Source organism: Mustela lutreola, chromosome 18 (genome assembly GCF_030435805.1).
Source record: "Mustela lutreola isolate mMusLut2 chromosome 18, mMusLut2.pri, whole genome shotgun sequence".
NCBI lineage: Eukaryota > Metazoa > Chordata > Mammalia > Carnivora > Mustelidae > Mustela > Mustela lutreola.
The window spans coordinates 34147158-34168494 of record NC_081307.1 but is presented as its reverse complement, the minus strand read 5'-3'; the positions used below and the strand labels follow the sequence as shown (position 1 = coordinate 34168494).

The 21337-nt window shown below is 44.5% G+C and overlaps 1 protein-coding gene across 1 annotated transcript in view; it reads left to right on the top strand.

Annotated features, from left to right (window-relative positions):
• The first annotated feature begins 476 nt into the window (after nt 1-476).
• The window catches only part of NEIL3 (nei like DNA glycosylase 3), a 46563-nt gene continuing 25702 nt past the window's right edge, over nt 477-21337 (top strand). Inside the window, exons 1-2 of the mRNA XM_059156013.1 lie at nt 477-734; nt 14992-15119. Of these exons, the coding sequence (XP_059011996.1) occupies nt 579-734; nt 14992-15119 (284 nt within the window). The 5' untranslated portion in view covers nt 477-578. The remainder of the gene's footprint in view (nt 735-14991; nt 15120-21337) is intronic.

Genomic DNA, 21337 nt, shown 5'->3' with positions numbered 1-21337 from the left:
CAGCTGTCTCAAAAAATGAAAGGGTTTTTAATACAGAGACTAAAGTATATGTGGCATATAAAGCCACATTTACGAAAATATGCTAACTCCACAGGAGAAAACATACGTTGCTTGTTCTAAGCGCCCTTTCCTGAGTCCCTAGCTTCCTTACCCACTTCTGAATAGGGCATACAAGAACCAAAGCCTGCCCAGACTGAGACGACTTTGCATTTTAGGGCAGAACAAGAGGACAACATCACAAAATGGACGTGTGCTGAGTAGTTCAAGGACAAGAGCAAAACCTCAAAGCCAAAGGTTAGAGTTTCTGAGGTCCCAATTGCCTGGGCCCTTCGAGTTCAGCCGGGTTCGGTGGGCTCCAGGCACTGTGGGCGGGTTGGGGCGGGGCCAGGCGGACCTCACCGGGAGGGGCTGGGGCGGGGCCAAGCGGGCCCGGGCTGGGCGGGGCTCGGGGGGCGGGGCGGGGCGTCCGAGGCGGTGCAGGAAGCGCGGGAGATTTGAACTTCCTCTCCGCGCCGATACCCACACAGCGGCTTTCTCCGCGGGGTCTGCAACCAGCGAGCCACAGCCCCGGCCGGGAGATGGTGGAAGGACCCGGCTGTACTCTAAATGGAGAGAAAATTCGGGCGCGCGTGCGCCCGGGCCAGGCGGTGACGGACGTGCGGGGAAGCGCCCTGCAGAGCCTGGGAGGCCAGGTCTCGCCTGGCGCAGCCTCGCTGGCCCTGGTCTCTGCCCAGGTGAGCCCTTCATGTAATTTGCTCTGGGGTCAGCAGGGGACAGACCCCGTTGGGTTTCCAGGGCCCAAAAGGTCATCTCTTTGCTCTGGAACAGGCTCGCTGGGGCATAGCGTTTCCTACCTTCAGTTTTGTAAGAGGGACGAGTCCGTGCCCACGCGCCTGGGTAGTTAGACGGGACTGGACGGCTGCGCAAAGGCTGCCGGCGAGAGGTGCCCGGGCCAGAACTGGTCGAAGTTGTCTTATTACAAATCACTTCGCTTAACTTGCAATGACCCAGCAAAAGATGGTCTCCTCGCATCTATAGGTGCATTTTCTGCTGTTAATATTGTCAGAGCTCCCCATTTCTTTCTTCACATTTCTAAGTGAGCTTTTAGCATGAAGTTTCAGCTTCTCGCCTGCCTGCTATTCTGCATTTGATAAGTGTAGCACAACGAATAATTCCAAAACTGCACACAGAAAATTCAGCACTGACCTTCCCACTCAGCTTAATATTGCCATCTAATGAAGGGGCTATGGAACCCAGCTCTGCTTCCCTTAAGTGAATTTCTTTTTTCTTAAAATATATTGTATCACAGCTTCTGACCACTCAAGGCATTCATTGCAGATGGTGTGATTTGCATTTGTTAAGAATTTAGGACTTGTACTAAAAATACTCTGATTAAGCCATCATGCCTTAAAAGCCCTTTAGATGTGTGGATGATTGTATTTCATGGATGTATGCAATATTGTGCTGTACTTAATTTCCCCTGCAAAACTCGCTCCTAGCCTTTGGTCCAGGAAGAAAAAGCGGCTTGCTATGAAATTAGCATATGCTTACAACTTGAAAGAAATGAGAGTCTGAGAAAGTAATATTTTTCAAACTTGGAAGAGAATAAGTTTTGCATCTTCTTCCAACTTGTTGTGTTTTCTTTATTTTAACTCTCTATGTCGTTAAGTGCTCTGCACCTATTCTTTTACTGTGGTGTTTCTCAAAATCAGGGCACGGTACCACTGGGCTGGATCTTGAGTGTTCTCTTAGAATATGAATGTTTATTAAAAATCACGTATTCCACAAAATTTTGAATACTCAAGTTGCCTAAGGAGCAAAAACGGACACTTCCCCTGTGGAGCCTGCATTGGAGTTGGGAAGGTACACATACAACCATTGAGAACATAAATTCAAATTGATAAATTCTCTGAAGGCTCTGCTACATGGTTCTGTAAGGACTCAGGGAGGTGAGGAGAGGCTTGGCTGACAATTAAACTGAGGTATGAAGGAGGAAGAAGGAATGAGCAACCCCTGGGGGTGGTTGTTGGCGGGCAGAACGCGTTAGGCAGAGCGTTCGCAAAGGAGGAAAGCTTCGAATGTTCGAGAGACTGAAAGAAAAGCAGTGTGACTGGAAAACAGAGAATGGGCTAGAAGGTAGGTTGTTTGAGGTTGCTGGGCTGGAGCCAGACCGTGGAGGTCTTTGTAGACCTGGTTAGGGACTTTGTATTTATCTTACAAGGAATGGAGGAGAGGGCTCTTTAAAGTGTGGTGAGATCCACGCACACTTTGGAAAGGTCACTCTATCTTGAAAAATAAAAGACTGGGGGAAAGCCAAAGTAGATACTGCACCCTCACTTAGGAGAGGGCTGCAGGAATCCAGGGGGGAGGGCTGGCTGCGGAGGTAAAGAGGGGACCAAGTTGCTATTTCCGAAGCAAAGGCAGCCAAGGCTCAGAAATGGATAGGGCCTGGGGCGCCTGGGCGGGTCAGTGCGTTAAGCCTCTGCCTTCAGCTCAGGTCATGATCCCAGAGTCCTGGGTTGGAGCCCCACATCGGGCTCTCTGCTCAGCGGAGTACCTGCTTCCCTCCCTCTCTCTCTGCCTGCCTCTCTGACTACTTGTGATCTCTCTCTGTCAAATAAATAAATAAAATCTTAAAATAAAAAGAAAGAAATGGATAGGGCCTGAATATGTGTATGTATATCATGATTTACATCATTGAACAGTCCTGAGTTTTGTGTCAGGTTTTATGCTAGCTCCTGGGGATGCACAGATGAATGAGATAAACTTTCTCCTGTGAGAATTCAGCTTCATGTTTTAAATAAATACCACCTTGGTATTCAGGCCAAAAGAGCGGGAATGTTTCCTTGAAGTTCGTTGTGGTTATCTCTGGTGGCAAAGCATTAACAGCATTTGAAAAACCTTTACACTTCATGTAGCTGGGAAAAAGATAACCCTATGATTCCACAGATGAGGAATGGGAGGTCCAGAGGGAGTTTAATTAAGTTGTCCAAGATCACAGGACTAGGAAGGAGTAGAACCAGGGGTAAAGAGGGGGGGGGTCCCTCTTTTGGAATCCAAAGCCTATTCTCTTAACTATGGCTTTTCTCATTTTTAAAAGATTCAGTGGGGAAGTGGATAATTCAGAAGCAGAAACGCCACATTGCCAAAGAGATAGTAGTGATTATTAACTAGGAAAGTGAGACCTTGGGTTTTTGGTTATATCTACCCACCATTTGTATTTTTGTTCAGTTATCAGTTGCCTTTCACTGAGAATTCTCTTCTAAGGACTTAAAATCCTCTGTTCAGATTGTACAAGAGAGTACAACCTGATAATAGAATGCAAATGCTTCATTAATTCTTGGGCAATTGTTAACATCTCTCGGAAGCAGTACTAAGTAAGCTATACCCCTTAAATAAAAAAGCCTGCCCTTAAAACTGTTCTGTTTAATAACTTGACATAGAGGTATTAAAAATTGGAATACGTCTTTAGGCTTGGATCAGGAATCTGATTTTATGGGAACTGGATTTGAAAAATCAATATGGAATTGATAGTAATCTCTTTGTGGTTATTGAGAAAATAGTAAATATTTTGCCATGGTTTCACTTGCTGGGCTTTTGATCAAATAACAATAATAATGACAATAATAATAATCTTCATAAACAGAAAGGGCCTTTTGCATTTTAGAGGGTTGCTGGATCTATAGTAAATTTAATCAAAATGTGGTAGGTTGTCCCTGATCTCCAACATGGTCATTACTGTAACAGATGATCCCGTGTTTCCCAGGCATTTATGGTAGGGAGTTAAAGCTGTTTAAATGTTTCTGCTGCTGGCTTGAAGTCACTAGTTTCCACAAGGCAGAGTTTAAAAATAAGTTAACAACTGCATACTTTATTCTTTACATTGCACTGACCATGAAAAACATACAAAGGAGAGTTAAAGAAATAGCGAGTGGGCATTTAAAATAACTCAGGTAACCCTGTACTGAAAAACCAACCAGAAACCCCCTCCCCACCTACGTAGCTGGTGCCTTTAATGAACCTGTTAGTGTATCAGATAGTGTTCCTTGCTTTTGGCTTCAGTTTGGAGTTCAGAGAGAACACGCTTTAATGTGGATCTCCTTGTGACAACTGATCCTCGTTTTGAAGAAGCCTGCCCGTCCGAGATCTCCGCATCTGCTAGTCATGCATGCATTATATTCTTTTTCTGAATTTTGATCCACCGTCTTGTCAGCATAAAATTATGCCACTGTGTAAGCACATTGCATAAAACTCTGCTGGAGTTCGTGGAACCTTATGGTAAGAAACAGTATCGGAATATCAATGAACATTTCTGGTTGATGAGCTGCTAAGAGCCAATCCTCCGATTTTAATTGTTGGGTGGATACAATGTTTCAGGGAAGTCCGGTGTGTAATCTGCATATGTTTTCAATCTCCTTTTCACCAAACGAGATATGAAACAGTTTATTTATAAGCATTCCTTTCATTTGAAACATGAGGCTCCCGCTGTTCTATACCTCCTTAAGGTTTGATACATGTATTCAATATAACAATGCTTTCTCATCTTTTTATGTCCTTCACAGTGTCCTGAAGAGAGTAGGTACTTAATAAATGTTTTAAATGGATGGAGAACAGAAGAGTTTTGAATAGCCCAAAATGATTAAGGATTTAAAACTAAATTCAGTCAGGACTGTTTCGTTATGAGTGTGTGTATTTTGTTATGTATGTTATGTGACAGTTCCTACCACCAGAAAATAGTGAAGCCACACAATAAAAGATTTCCTCCTTTCTTCCTCTTGTTCATAGTGGGGAAGAAAGAAATCATTGCTCATTTTAGTGCCATTGTATGAAGGGATGAGCTAATCCACGGAGATTCATTTTCTAGCTAAAGGAAGGTTATGCCTTTCAATACAAAGGGGTTTTATAATTTTATAGGACGTGCAATATGATACTAACCTGGCAGGGGAGATACCGTGATCGAGAACATGCATTATATGATCCCTTACCTTTTTAAACGCAGACTGATAATGGATTCACCTTAGCGACTGTGGGACATTATTATCAGCATTCAGCCTTACATGGAGTCGTGGAACAAAGGATAATGGAGAACGGGTAACAATCTGACAGATGAGGAGACTAAGGAAGGTGATTTTTTTCATGGCCACTGTAGCTTTTGATCCAACAGCAAAGTATTTGGTTTGATATAGAAAAAAGAGCACCTGACCATCTTGATTTTGAATTCTAGCTCTTTTGTTACTTTCTCCCATAGAGGTGATACACTCACATCTTTGCTGATTTGGTCAGGATTAGATTAGAAGATGCATGAAACTCTTAGCTTAGTGTCTAGCAAAGTAAGTGTCCTGGTAATTATTTGCTCTGTTTTCTCCCAGATAGGGCTTTCTTGCCAGACCCATATAATGGAGGAACGCTCTTGTCCTTAATGAAGGGTTTGCGATCATTTGGTGCCCTCAAATTATGTACAAAGCATTTAGCCTCTGGGTAAATGCTTGAAGGCTCTGCTCTTTAAAAAATTGTACAATATGTTTTGATGTATGAACCTAAAGACCTCTCTTTGGGTGCTTAGAGACCGTTTTAAAATTAGGTTCTTTGATGGTTTAAATTGGTAGGTAAGTGACCTCTGATTAGCAAAGTGTTGTTGTATTAGGGGAGAAAGAGGCATGTGGCAAAAAAGGAGGAGAGGCTATGAAAGTAAATGTGGTATTTTCTTTTCTCTGTGGGGAAAATAGACAGTTGCACTAGAAGTGGAGCATTTATCTATAGAAAAGTCTTGGTCTGTTCTGAAAAGTTCACCCATGGATAGGCAGGATAAATGGTGATCAGCACAATAACTCGTGTGCTGTCTCTGAAGATCTATGTTGTTTTGACAATTTCATATTATTAAGCCACTTGAAAATGGGAAGGTGAACCCTTCTCAATCATACTTAAAATTGTGGCATAGAAGATTTTCATGTCTGTTTCGGGGTGGAGAGGAGGAAATGTTCAAATCACACAATAACAGAATTGTAAGGGTCAGTGTGAGCAAGTCAAGCATATATTGGGCATTTGTGTATCGTTATAACAAAGATAATAGGCTTGTGGAAATTAATTTTTGAATTTGTCTAGGCAGCTGGAGCTCATACAAAGAGGTGATAACCCCAGATTCTACCATAGGACAAGTGAATATCTTGCAAATCTTAGATTTATTTCAAAAGCCTTGGCCAGTTCATACACAGTAGCTCTCAAAATAAGTGGAACAGACCATCATGGGTATACAAAAATTTCCTTCTAAAATGGAATTTTTAAAAAAGACTAAAAATATAAGCAAGTGCTTGAGATGGTCAGTCATAAGTCAAAAATTTTATTATGTCCTAAGTATATTTTCCAAAGCTGATTATTTTAAAAACGATAGTGTGCCGGGAATCAGGTAACTTGAGTCTAGTGCCCAAATGATAGACAACTGAATTAAAAGATCTTCATGTATCATTACCCTCAAAACTCAAGCGAAGCATTAGAATCCGTGTTTTAAAGCAACCATTCAAATGCTGAGTAAACATCTCAAACCGAAACCAGCGCTTGCTAGCACTGGTTGCTGAAAATACATCAGTCCTTTCCTAAATCCCTTCCCCTGAAGAATTCCTAAACAGAATTCCTAAACCTTTTCATAAAGCTTACTTTATGGGATAATCTGGTTAATACGGTATTTTACTCCCATCTAGCTTCTGGTCCTTATGAGAAAGTGGCCCTCGAATATGTAAGCCTCACTCCTTTGCAGGTCATTAGAAAACAAGATACTGGGGGTGCCTGGGTGGCTCTGTTAGTTGAGCATCTGACTCTTGATTTCAGCTCAGATTGTGGTTTTGGGATGATGAGATCGAGCCCCCGTTGGGCTTCCAAGAGTCTGCTTGGGATTCTCTCTCCCTCTGCCCCTCCCCCTGATCGCATGATCTTTCTCTCATACTCTCTCTCAAGTAATAAATCTTAAAGAAAGAAAGAGACTGGGTTGTTAATAATTTTCAGAGGAGATGAAACAGATGGTAGAGTAGAAATTTTTGCCAAGAGATCCTGGGAAAGGTTAAGTAAGGATGGAATGGTAGGTGGGGAGACAGCCTGTATTTTTTTTTTTTTAATGATTAAATTATAGTTGATACACAGTGTTGCATTAGTTTTAGGTGTACAGCGTGGTGACTGGACACGTATATACATTATGCTGTGAGTGAGCCTATGTTTTAAAGCCACGGGGAGTTTTCGGAGGGGAAGGAGGAGGGATTAATTAACCCCACACACCTTCACTCTGCTCCAGGCATTGTCTGAAGCTCTCAACAGTATTAGTTAAACACCATAGTCGCTGTCCCCATGGAGCTTAGAGGCAGTCAGAGGAGAAACGTAAGTCACAGTCAAACACTCGTTCCGTGTGGAAAGTGCCATGACAGTGGTTGCTGGATCTGGCAGGGGAAAGCCTCAAGATTGCCAGGCCTCCCAGCTGGGGAGCTCCTAATACTAGAGAGAGAAATGCGATCTATACGTGTGTGCAAGGAAGAGATTATGCTAACATTTCATTTTAATTCCCAAACACCTCATCAAGTATTCAAAAACTAATTCCGAAATGTATTCCAGCCAAGGTCACGCAGCATCTGTAGCTGGACCGGTTTCAGCTGCCCTGAAGTCCTCTGACAGTTGCGGGTCTGTCTGTTTCCTCGGCGGCTTCTGCCGCACCTGCTGTCCTTCCTGCTCTTGCCCTTCTGCTGGCCTCTGTGTCGTCCTGTGCACTGTCGCTGGGCCACAGCATGTTCCTTTTCAGTATGTGGAGAGGTGTTCGTTTCATGACCTCTTCAACATGTCTTTTTTTTTTTTCTTTTTTTCTTTTTTTGTCATATCGTGTGTTATTTTCAGTCATGGAGAAGAGGGTAAACCACCAGTAAAATAAGACCTGTAGTACACCTTTAAGGGTTTGGTTTGTGGTTCTCTTTGAGGCCCCCTCAGCCAGAAGGACATAGTTCACTTTTCACTGATGGCTGTGCTAAGAGATCTAATGGTCTCGTGCATTTTAAGTATATCGGCCTTTATATTTTTGGATTCATCCTCCTAAGCACAACAGAATTTATTTACAAGGGCATGTACTCCCTTTTGGTCTTTTAAATATGTGGTCCTGTAACCATAAAGTTTTGGAAGGCCATCCACTGAGACTTTCTTTTGCTAAATAGCCAAACTTCCCATGGTTGGATCTCTTAGACAGTCTAAAAACTCTGATCATTGACAGTAATGTGTCTACAACAGGACAGCCTCTGATGCCTTGAGGAATTAATCCTGGGTATAAAAACTTTTTTTAACCTACCCCTTAGCATTGGTAACAAAGAATGTTTCAGCTGTGCTCTCCATAAGCTGTCTATGGAACCAAATTCCCCACAGTGAAGTTCCAGACAGTCCTGGGGCAGGACCTTATAGACCCCTTTCGTGAATTGTTCAACATTCCCTGGGAGGGAAATCTCAGATAGAAATCAGGATAAGCTAGGTTTGAATTTCTTCTTGATAGACATTAGTTGGAGCTCTGGGGCATCTGACTACCTGGATTTTTTTTTTTTTTTAAAGGCAGTGGTTTTTATTAAAACCCATATGTTTTTTTTAACCTGGTTTTTACTGTTTCTTTTGATGGCTCTCTTTTGAAATGTATATTGTAGAGTGGTTCAAAGAATGGGTGGCACAGAAAAGGTGATATGAATTGTGCACTTAAATATTTTTTTAGCCAATTACAATAAAACCCCATGAGCTATTACTGCTGAATTAAATTCGGATGTTTTGATAATGGGACAGCTGGCCTAGTCTAGCCCCTAACGGTGACCACTAGTCCTTATGGAGTGGAAAACCTCCCAGAAAACAATCTGGGTTTTCAGAAGGCAGAGAATAAAGTAAAAAATCAGGGAATGTTATGATCCTAAAAAGCCCGATTATGTAGACAAATACAAATAAATACTTCCTGGGCTCCTGGGTGGCTCAGTGGGATAAGCCGCTGCCTTCGGCTCAGGTCATGATCTCAGGGTCCTGGGATCGAGTCCCGCATCGGGCTCTCTGCTCGGCAGGGAGCCTGCTTCCTCCTCTCTCTCTGCCTGCCTCTCTGCCTGCTTGTGATCTCTCTCTGTCAAGTAAATAAATAAAATCTTTTAAAAAAAAACAAATAAATACTTCCTTATAATAAGATTAAAAACATGCACTGACGAGCATTAAGTCAATGTAAGCAAGGAAGGATAGATACCCAATGTGGTCTTAAACGACGTTTTAAGAGGTTTTAACGACGTTTCCACATAGATGTCTCGGGATGGAAGGACAGACACCATTTATGTCAAGCCATTGGCCTCTACTTGTGAATGAGTATTGGGAATCACGTCAGAATCTGGCAAAAATGAATCTTATTATTAGGCGCTACATGTATCTATAGAGGAGGCAGGGTCCTGGGGTCTTCCTCTTAGCTGATAGTTTGATTCCCATTTTACTGAGAAAACGTATCAACCACAAGAGAATTTGCACAAGCACATCTACCTACGAGCGTCTGTAGCCATATAAGCTGCCTTCTTCCTGATGCTGCAGGGGGACTGTCCATGTTCCTGTCAAGACCAACATAGCCCACGTGTCCTTGAGCTTGTCTCTCGCCTAGTGAAGACATCGCTTCGGCCATCGTCTCCCCTGCGCGACAGTTCTTCTCTCTCCCGGGCTGTCCCGTCTTAAAGCAAACAAACCTTCCTGCCTCTACGTCCCCTCAGGCATCACCGCGTCCCTGTGTTAGCCTGGACAGCATCTCGTGTTCACACCGCCTCAGTGCCTCTGGTGCTCTTCTCTCGTAGCCTCCTAAACCCACTTCAGCCAGGCTCTTGCTTTCTGTCCCTTCTCCAAAAACTCTTGTCATTCAGATCGCCTCTGCACGGCTAAATCCAGTGGTCAGGTCTCCGTCTTCATCTGACGTTGAGGTATTAACGGTACCAGACACGAGTTTTCCTCAGAACTTTCCTTCCTTAGCTGGTAGGACCGCGCCCTTGCTGGCTTTTGTTCCTTCCTGGCCGGCTGCCTTCTCCGCTGTGCGGTCTCCTCCTCCTTCCCCTGACCGTGTCCCCCCCCCCCTCGCCAGGCCACGGCGGTGTCCTAGCCCACCCTTCCTAGCCCCTTCTCTTGGTGTTCTGTACTCCCTCTCCGTTGACGTCGTCCAGTCTCGAAGCTTTAGAAGCCATTAGAATGCTGATGACTAGATACCTTGACAGCTGCAGCCTAGACCTCTTTCCTGACTCCAGATCCCATGCCCAACGGCCTGCTCGAGGTCTCGCCTCAACTTACCTGAAAACTAGCCTCACTTTCCTCCCCCTCCAGTTCCACCCAGATCTTCCTCTCCGTTGCCACCGCTACTGTCTTTGCCATAATTCAGGCCCAAACTCTCCCACATGCAGTGTGCGCCGGCACATGCTCTTTGCTCCCCTTCAGAATCCGCCCAGCAATCCGGCCACTTCTCACCGCCTCTGCCGCTCCAGTATCGGCCCCGAGCTCCTTCCTCTCTTGTCTGGATCTTTGCAGTGGTTCTTCTGAGTTCCTGGACCACTTGCCCCCTGATCTCCTGAGCCAGAATCCAACCCAGCATTTTCAGAGAGAGCATTTTAAAAGGTAACGGAGATCGTATTTTAATTCGTCTTCATTCGTGTCAGAGAAGCAACCAGTCTGTTGAGTGGACCTTGGGGGCCACACGGTCTGGTTCTCATCTGTCTACACCTTCCCTTGTGGGCCATCCTGATATGCTTGCTGTTATCAGAAACACTTTCCTGGAGGGCCTTTGCACCCCTGTTCCCTACGTGTGGATCATGGCTCACTCAAAACCCCCTTGAGACCTGCTCAGATACCATTTCCTTCATGAGATTCTGAGTGCCTCACTTAGAATTATAACCTGCTACTCCCTCCCCTAATCGTGGTCTCTCTTTCTCATCTTGATTTCTTTCCCAAATGGTTCAGCACACTGTCACAATGTTTATTAACCTACTCTCTCCTGCTTGGAAGGCTGTACTCTCCATGAAGGTTCCTGGACCAGGAGGCTTTTGTTCTTGTTTTCTCACTAATGCATCCCCAGCATCTAGAACAAGCCTCATACACCGTGGAAGGTCAGTCGACCTTTCTAAAATGAATGAATCCAATGAACAGTCATGAACGGTGCATTTTCAATGGCGAGGGACTTCTTTGCAGATGTCACATCCCACCGTTGTTGTCAGGGGGCTTCACATGACAGACCCAGCCCCGTGAAGAGTGAGGAACTTGAACTGTGGCTGCTGTTGACGGTGAGTTTAGCCTGAGTGGAGCAAGTGCTCTTCGAAGCTGTTCATGTGGCAACGTGAGCAGACTTCACGGGAGACAACTGGGACTTGTGTCCTGTTTTATTGTGCCAGCCTGCCTAGTTCAAGGTTACCTTGTCTGTCTCTTTGCCAGGAGCCCTGATAACACCCGGTAAAGCTGGGTAAAGTGGAGGAAAGGAGGTGTGAGCAGGGGACAGAGAAGTGGTCCGGTGAGCGCCGCTCATTCCCGCACTTTCCTATTGGGTGAACTAGTGGGGGGCAAGGTTAGCTTCAGGGCGGTACTGGGAGAAACCATCACTGTTCCCTGGGGGTCCGGCTGTGTGGAAGGCTAGACTCCAACAAGACAGTGGCCAAGGCTAAAAGGCACCTAAGTGCCACTGGAAGAAGCCAGCGCCTGATCCTGGTTCCAAGTCACTGGGAAACCACGCACAGCAGATTCCGGCGGTCCAGTGTGTGCTTCGGGCCCGACGTGAGAGAGAGCACAGATCCAGCCCCTCCCAAGGCGTGGGTCCCCACGGCCAGTAGATCCCGGTTGCAGGAGACATGGACAGTGTGACTGCACTCCCCCCGCTTGGTGTGGGGGTGGAAGGAGACCGAGCCCTCCGCCGGGGTCTGCCATACAGAAAGCTGGGGGCGCGCCCGAGAGCCCCTGGCTCACCTGGGCATGTGCATCAAGCCTGGAAGAGGGAACGATACTTCCTCCCAAGGCAACAGACTTTGAAGGCTCTATGTCTCTAGATGGGCAATGTTCCGGGCCCCAGGCCCCTTCTCATGCATCCAGGGGGATGGACACATGGCAGACTGCGTGTGATTGCCTTCCCAGCACTCTGGAGACGGGCTGAGTTTTAGATGGACCTGTAAAACTTGGAGGACTAAAGGAGATGAAAGCACCGTGGCGGCAGTGGTCACAGATTCCCTCTCAGGGAAGTAACAGCGTGGGACCGTGGGTATGAAACGGGATCAGATGGCTCGGCGAGTGCGGGGAGCTCTGCCGGCCACTGAAGGACTTTGCAGGGCGTGGCTGAGACCACTCGCTAGGAAACAGTATGGGGAGAGGGTAAGAGATTGCTGACACAGGAGTGGTGGGGCAAACAATTTAGAAATGAAGGTTTTTAAAATGTCACTAGGACTTAAATCTAAGATCCAGAAATGTATCAAACCTAGTCTATGCTGAGGCAAAGGAAACTCACAACAGATCTGTGTCTGCTCTGTATATCATCATCCTCAAAGCGTCCTGGCTGGTTTAGAAGAACTCTGTACCTACTACTTGGCTGTCAACCAACTTGGTTTTCCAACCAACTACTTGGTTGGAAACCGGCACTGAAACCCACCCTCTTAATCTACACTTGGCTCTGTGGCCAGGTGAAGTCTTCTGTTAGGCAGGAAAACATCAAGACTCCTGGTGCTTCTCAATTCAGGCCTCTCACAGATTCATTTAGGAAAACAAGGCACGTGTGCAAGTGTGTTCCTCCTTCCCTGGATCCTCCAACCTGTTGTGAGAGGGCTTGCTGATCACTGCTAGGCCGCGGGGGTTCAACCAAGAAAGAGGAAAGGAATCAGAGGCAGATGTTCTGAGCACATGGTGGCCTGTATGTCTGGAGGGCCTCTTGCTAGAATCTCCCACAGGTTCTTCTCATGGTTTGGGCAGAACTGGAAGGCTGTCATCTGTAACCTCTTCCATGCGTTGGTTCCTTGGTCCCTCCAAGCACGGGACTGATCCCCAGTTCTTATTATGTGGAGGAAGGTTGTGAGGCTGGCCCCCTGAACGTCGGGCAGCTGGGAGATTCTAGCATCAGAGTAGCCATAACTGAACGTGGGTTTCGTGGAAGAATGGTGTCTGCTCTGGCCTTAGCCTGCCTGGGCTGCCACGACAAGTGCCATCGCCCGGGAGGCTTACAGAGATTTATTTTCTCCCTGTTCTGGAGGCCAGAAGTCCAAGGTCAAGGCTCAGGCCAGTTTGGTTTCTGGTGCGAGCTGACTTCTGGCTTGCAGACGCCACTTCGGTCTCCTGTGGCACAGCCTCTGAGGACACAGGACAGAGAGAGGGAGCTCTCTTCAGGCTCTTACGAGGACGCTGATCCTGCTGGATTGACCCCACCCTATGACGTCACGAAAACTTCAGTACTTCCCGAAGGCTCTGTTTTCAAACACAGTCCCATTGGAGGTTAGCCCTTCAACGCATGAGTGTTGGAAGGGACAAAATTCAGTCCTTAGCTGTTTGCAATCTTTTGTTTTGGGGTTTTTTTTTTTGGGAGAGGGGTGTTTAAAAAAAATCTTTTATCCTTCTGTTCCTTTGAACTAAATAGTATAATGTCTTTTTTTTTTTATCCTTAACAAGGGCCAATTTACGAAACTAAAGAATAGAGTGGACATATCATCTTGACTATTTAGAATGATAGATGTCTGTGAACCAAATGTTTGAGAATCGCTGAATATCATTCTACCATAAGCGGAAGGGAAGCTATGATTTGCTTCTAGACAATGTCTAAAGTTGTTTTATAATTATCTCCCTGTCACCATCACTGCTACCTGCATCCCCAGTGCCAGCAAGATTTTATCCTGGATCTTCTGGGAATGCATAGGTCCGTTTGAGAAAAAGGAAAGAAAGGTTAAAAGTATGTGAGGATATTCCCTTAGATTAAGAATTAATGTGTAAATATAATTATATATACCTATTATATATTATAGAATAGCTAGGCATTAATGACAGTTTAAAATTTTTTTATTATATTTTGATTACAAATCAAAGAATATTTATAACACTTCTCAAGAATGAAAAATAATGATGCAGAGAACACCAGTGTACCCACTGCCCATCCAGAAAAAGAGCCTTACCAAGATCTAAACCCAGTCCCGTTTCATTCCCTGCCCCACAAAAAGACTGATATTTTGTTTATAACTTCCTCTATCTTTACGGTGTTAGTACCTATACTGTAATCCTCACAATATATTGTTTTTGCACGGTGATGGGAGGAAGAAGTAATGGGTCTCTTTTTCCTTTATTCTTGCCATTGTGGTTTGAGGAGGGACAGAAGAGCAGGTCGTGCATTGGATCCCATCGCCCAGGGGAGCCCTGTCTTTACCACTGATGCCCTACACCCTCCAAGACCATGAAAACTGAAACCCCCCTTCCTTGGGGCCCAGAGATACCTTTCTGACAGAAGCCTGCTTCAGAGAGCTGCTTCTCTTTGGTGTTCTTGCCCTCTTTGACTTGCTTTCCAACCTCTTACTGTTCCTTTTTCGCTTTTGAGTTCATCATTATAGGTAAAACTATTTTGTTTTCATTTTTTCCACTATTTTTTAGCTGTTTCGATCAGAATGCACTTTCAGGGAACTCAGCTATGCTTCTAGAAATGGAAGATCCTACTTTTTTGGTTTTAAACCCGTTACAACGTTTTTCTGTATTTTCTTTTCATATGTGCAGAGCTCTAGGGTCCTGGAAGAAACTCATTTTGATGGTGAGCCAATTACTTTCTTTTCCACTTAATTTTTTTGGCCTCTCTCTTTAAATGACTCCATAGTAATTTGACAAAGTGTATGTAAACAGCTGATTCCGTGACTTGACTTGCTGGAGATTAGTCTTCTCATTGGGATGCACCTGCAAATGAAGTAATAGAAATACATTTAAGAATGAAATTATCATTTTGTTTAGAGACAGCATGTGTGTTTACGTGGGTGTGTGTGTATTTTCTCCTAGGCTGCTGCACTGAATAATAAGAAAGATCCCAGCCAGAATCCCTTGAGACTGTTTAATGGATACGTTTACAGTGGTGTCCAGACTTTGGGGAAGGAGCTCTTTATGTACTTTGGGCCCAAAGCTTTACGGTAAGATAAACCTGCACAACACATCTTACTGCCCTGTAGAGGGATGTGTAGGCTTTTCTTGCAACTCACCTGGTGTCACACACAATCACGTAGAAAGTACTCCAATTCTAAGTTCTAATATAAGAGGCTGAGATCCCATCTGATGCGGAAGATGAGTAAGTTGTGATGTCACCGTTACTTGGAGGGCTAGTCCGTGTATTGTTTTTACGAAAAACTAAAATCAGCTAGACGGGCTTCCAAGAGATGGCGGAGCAACACAGCTTGGCTTGGCTCTTCATAACTCCCCCACACTCTCTTCTCCCGGCCCTTCTCCCCTGTTGCTTTCTCTCGTGTTTCCCCCCAAGCATTTATTGTATTAGCAGCATTAGTTTCTTTAAATGTATGACCTCTCCCAGTTCGGTTTCAGCCTGTCTCTAGACATTTAGAGTTCTCTGTCTTCCTTCTTTTTCTGAAGCCTTGTATGGAATTGGAAACTTCTGTACAGAATTCTAGAACTTTTCCCAGAAGTTCCAAGTTCTCCATTCTTCCACAGCCGTTATGGAAAGTCATCGCTAATGTATCCGCAATGAAAGACGTGCAATCTCTTACCTTGGTTGACTTACTGATAAGAATGTCAAAATGTGTGGACTTGCCAGATCATGATCCCCTCTTCAGTTTTTGCAGGAAAATGAGGAAGGCCGTGGATTAACATGTCTACCTAATCCTTGTCTTCTCTGAATTTAGCCCAAGGTGTTGCTACCCATGAAGAACAGTAGTGCTCCCTTAAATCTCGCTTAATGTTTCTGGAAGCTGTTGAACAATTTCACCATGAAGGAGAAGCCCTGGTACTAGGCCTTGTGCCTCTAACCGAAGGTGACTGATGGGCACAGGGAGCTGATATGACTGTATGATGGTTACTTTCCGCCCCTCACCTACCGCCCAGTTCCAGAATGTTGAGTTTATGTAATTGCTTTCTCTCTCAGATGTTCTCTTTGTTGTCAGCGGCTGCTGTCCTTGGACCACAGTAAAACTGGGTGGGGTTTTTTTCTCAGTCTGGAAAGGGTCACACAAGCGTGTGCTGCCTGGCTCACGCAGCAGTGATCTCCTGCCGTTGCGCTGTTGTGGTGCTGGATGGAGGTGATGGAAGACTCCGCTCGGACTGGAGGAGGAAGCGGTGGCGTCCGGGGAAGGTGGCTGGAAACACTGATACGCTGTTGCTTCTCTGGTGTTAGGTGCGGATTCATGTCTGTTGGAGGAGCTGGAGGTTTTTATCAATTGTTCTCCACCAGACTGGCAAAGGAAGACTCGTTTCTCAGTTCAGGGCTGTCCGTAAACGTTCCCTGAAGTTCTAAACCAGGGCAATCACTTCCTTAAACGCACTGAACTAGGACCCTCCGTGGGCAGTGTGTGTCTCAGTGTACGCATGGGGACAAGCGCCGTGGCTGACTTCCCTTCCATTTCCCACAGCCCTGATGACTATTTGGTGTGATAATTCCAGGGCCGTGGCCAATCAGCTGTTTGAATACAAACTGAGCAACCTAAAATCAACTGCATCCCCTTCCACAATTGAATTGCAGGTAAAAATACACATTCACACACTCTCCCAACCTACGCTTCTTAAGGGAATGGATGACTCTGTCACAGAATGTGATCATTGTGTGGCGTTACAGGTCTGCGAGCATGAGACAGAAATTTAGTTTTCATCCCTCACCGCTTCTTGCTACCCACCAGGCTGGTCTGCATTTTAAAGAGCACATAGCAGGAAACACGCTTAGTGCTCGCTTATATTTACCCCGTAATGTGCAGCTTTTTACAGTTAAAATTGCCCTGGATTTTAATGCCTCTTACAGGGCAGGCCATGAATCTTCCTGGGATTCATTTGTCATGGAACAGGACACAGACCAAGCCCTCGGTGAGGGAATCCGCCATGCAAAATGCACACTTCAGAGAGATACAAATTAGAGCAACTCTTTCTGTTACGAAAAGATTTATCAAAGTGCTCAAGTGATCCTAACAGTGCCAGAGAACACGAAAAATTATTTGATATGCAATGATTTTTGTTGCACGGTAGTGGTGTTATGTGTGACTAAGACGGGTGCTCCTTCTGAACACTTTAAAGAAGCTTGTCATTGATAGCAAAACAGAAACCATTTTTAATTTTTTGGCTGTTTATGTAACAAATACTTATTAGCGATAACTGAGACCTAAGAAGCAAGAATAAATTTATACATTCATAATCTCACTCCCAAATATAACCTCTATTAACTACATATGTATATATATACATATTGGCTATATGTATAACTATATGTATGTGTATATATTACCAGTATGGCATGGGGATGTATCTACCCGTCTACTTACCCAGACACACCCACCCTGGAAGCTGCCATTTTCCGTCAGAAAGAACCCAGCTGTTACGTCTCGGACTCACATTTAAAAGATATATTTTTTTAATGAGTCTCTCTTTCCAAAACACTTTGCTATTTCCAATTTACGATTTATATGACTCTGATGGTTTGCGATGATCATATTCTGGAAGTATATCTGAAATATTTTACAGGCTTTGTCATTTTAGAGAAGTCTTGTACATTATCAGTTTTGTAATTTGTTGGGGTGTAAGTGATCTGATCCTCTAAACGGCTATGCATGAGGTAATGTGACATTTCTTCCTAGTTTGTGAAACAATCTTTAAGGAATCTGTTTTACGCTACTTGTAAAGGGTTTTACAGCTTAGATGTAGTTTTTGTGATCTGCCACATTGCCATTTAGAAAAATGGAAGCCTAATAAAGGTTCTAAATGAAATCGGATACTTGAAGAATAGTCAGTCCTGCTAATCTGTCTGCCCACCACGCTCACATGTCTTTTGGGAACAGCATTCCTTCTAGAAAGTGAGTCATCAGGCCAAACTGACCACAGAGTTCGAGTTGACTCTAGCATGATCTTATGGGACCTTCTGTCGCATACAGAGTCGGTTGGGTCAGTGTGGGTTCTTCCGTGAGACTTCCTCACCTGGAGCTGAGGACAGTCAGGCCCTATAATGAGGGGCAGCCAGGAGGTGAGGCCTTAGAACTTGTAGGTGGCTGCGTTCCTTGGCTTGTGAGATGGTAGAAAATAAAGCCAGCCTACACAAAGCCGAGAATCCGACAAACCTTCTAGCCCCTCCTTCCATCTGTTCCTGGTCCTAGCTGCTTTCCTTCCTGTCCTGCAGCTGGATTCGCCAGCCCTCCCTCAGATCCTGTGAGCTACGGAGTACTCCTTAGTGCCGAAACCTGTTGAGTTGGGTTTCTGTCCCCTGCAATTGAAGGAAACTGACCATGATCAGAAAGCAAAAACTTCCAGATAGGAGATAAGTAAGTCATGGGGATGTAACTCCAGCACGGGGACCGCCATGTTTCACAGTACTGTGCCACAGAGTTGAAAATTGCAGAGAGAATAGAACCTATAGGTTCTCATCACGAGAAAAAATGAGTCTAACTGTGTTCGGTGACAGATGTTAACTAGACTTATTGTGGTGATCCTTTCACAATGTCTACAAATACTGAATCGTGTTGTGCACATGAAACTCATGTTATATGTCAAGGATACCTCAGTTTAAATGAAGGAGAGGAGTAAGGAAGGAAGGAGGAGAGAAAGAGAGAGAAAGTAAGAAAACTAACCATTACAAGTAATCCACAAGCCAAGAATTAAACATCTTTAGTTTTTAAAATGGTAGATTTTGAAATTTTTATTTTCTGTTTCAGTTACCGTGATGCTTTTATGTGTAACTGGAGAAGATCTAGAAATCTTTAGCTTTTTCATTGGCTTTCCCTTCTGCACCTGATAGTTCCCAAGAGTCTAAGGGCAAAAATAAATACCACCCGTAATTATTACCACCAAAAGAGGGCACGCTTAACAGTTTTTGTAAATATCATAGATAAAATATAAATTGTGTATATACCATATATTCATACATAATTTATATTACATATGCACAGATTGTGCTATCATCACTACTAATTAGCATTTTCCCCCATTTTTCACTCTAATGAAAAACTCTGAAGGACATTACATCCTTGAGTGTGTATCTTTCACCACTTTGATGTTTTCTTAGAGTAAATTCCTAGATGTAGATTTGCTGGATCTTGGTTACTGACACTTTCTTATATCCCTTTTGAAGGCATATAGAAAACTATCATGAACGGGAAGCATCTGCAACTGGCCATACCATAGAGAATGTCCCGTGCATGGTCTGCCTTGGCTCTCATTGTGTAGATTTGTCCACACCTGTGTGCAAGGTTATAAAAGTTTGGAAATATGTTAGCATAAAATGCATGTGCAGCACTCTAGTGATTGTGGAAGGTTACAGACCTTATCATAGCAGATTGACCTGGCATGGTATTCTCAACTGACAATCATAATTTTACTTAAGTTGACTTTAGGTTATCTGCCTCATAGTTCCACGTCTGGCACATCTTCGGGTCTGACTCTGTTGACTCCTTTATCTTTTGACATCAAGTCCCTTTGTTGTTGTTTAATTTTTATCTTATTTTTCTGTGTCATAACTTTTTAAAATTCCAGGTAATTGTGTTTACAGGAACAGTAGAGACCAAATTAAGTAATATTTAACCTCAAAAATATTAATGCCTCTTCTATCAGGTCATTAGGGCAGGGGATTGAGCAATCGAGATTGGTTCGGATTTCGTTGTGTTGTAGTCGGCTTCAGAAACGAGCAACATCAGAAATTCAGTGGCTCCGATTGTTTTGTGCCTTAAGTGTGGCCTGGTGTGGCTGGTACTGGTTCTCTGTGTTTCTGTCCTCTACTCTCAGCTTTTAGCAGACCCTGGGTATGTGTACCATGAGGGGATTTCTCCACACGCTTCGCTCCCCATCCCCACTCCCACCCCAGTGGGATACTGCTCTTGCTTGCTATTCAGTGAGAAGTCCATGATGGGCAAAAGGATTCTTCTAGGCTAGCCTCTATCTTGGGCCCTGTGCACGTGGACCTGAGGGTTGCACTTTTCTGAGAGCCACTGACCCTTTTCCTCCCCAAGGCAGTCAAATTCTTCCTTCCATGTGTGGGTGGGCCCCAGTGCAAGAGTGTTTCCTTCCTCTGTCTCAGCGGGAACAGATGTCCCCGCATATCACTGCAGGACAAAGCTGATGGCCTGCCTCACCCCTAAAGACGGATGGTTTTGCTTACATAACCTCAGCAGCTGTGCATTTGGCCTGAGCCTGGTGGCAAAGACTTTCCTGCCCTCCCCCATGGCCGCCTGCTTCTGTTTGCTGGTGCAAGACTGTGTGGGCACGAGGCTTCCTGTTATTCCTGCCAGGACACAGGGCTTTCTGTTTGTACCTCTCCCTTGGCTACAGCCCGGCACCATGCCACCGAGGGTGGCTCTGTCAGTCCCCTCCTATGACACATCTTTCTCATGCACAGGGGTGCACACCCATGGAAAAGGGCTTACAAGGGCTTACATGGGAGCCTGTCCTTGTGTCTGGGCCTCCAGGGATTCTAAATGGTTATATTAGCCACACTCCCATTTTTAGAAGTTTGTGGAAAATTTGAGCTATTTCCTTCTTACCTGTTTTTACAGGCTCTTCTGCCTATACTCTGTCACAGGTAAAATAATTTGGGTGTCTGCCTTTACACATGAAGGGGGGAGGAGGTTGTTACCATTTGGAATTTAGCTCACCTTGCTGCCTGCAGCCTCACGTCTCTGACAGGTTCAAGAGGATTTACGATTCTGTAAATAATAGGACTTTTCTCTTCATGTTGGGAGAGGAGCTCTATGTCCTTCGCTCTTCTGTACCTAAGGAGATGCAGAACTCCCTGTTAACTTTTTAACACGGTTCATTCCATATTGTTTTATAACTTTTTTCTTTGAATTTCTGACATAAGCTTTAGAATAATCACATTCAACTGTTTTATACTATTACGTCACTTTTGACCACTTGATGATTTTCATAAACAGTTGCCATGTTAGCAGTGTATGTTTAGTCATCCCTGAGATGAACCTTGACAGCACCATTATCTGTGCCATATGTGTTTGTTTTAGGATGTTTTGATTGCTCTGGTCATTCTTACAGTGATAACCTGGAAGCCCGTGGCTGGTGTTTAAAATAGTATCAGGTCTTGTTTATTGATTTGTTTTAGGAAATTATTTCGAACTAGAGGCAGTTTCTTAATATCACTTCAGTGCTTAGTTTGGTCATAATTTTTATATTAGAACCTTGGTTGCAAGCAACAGAAGCCCAA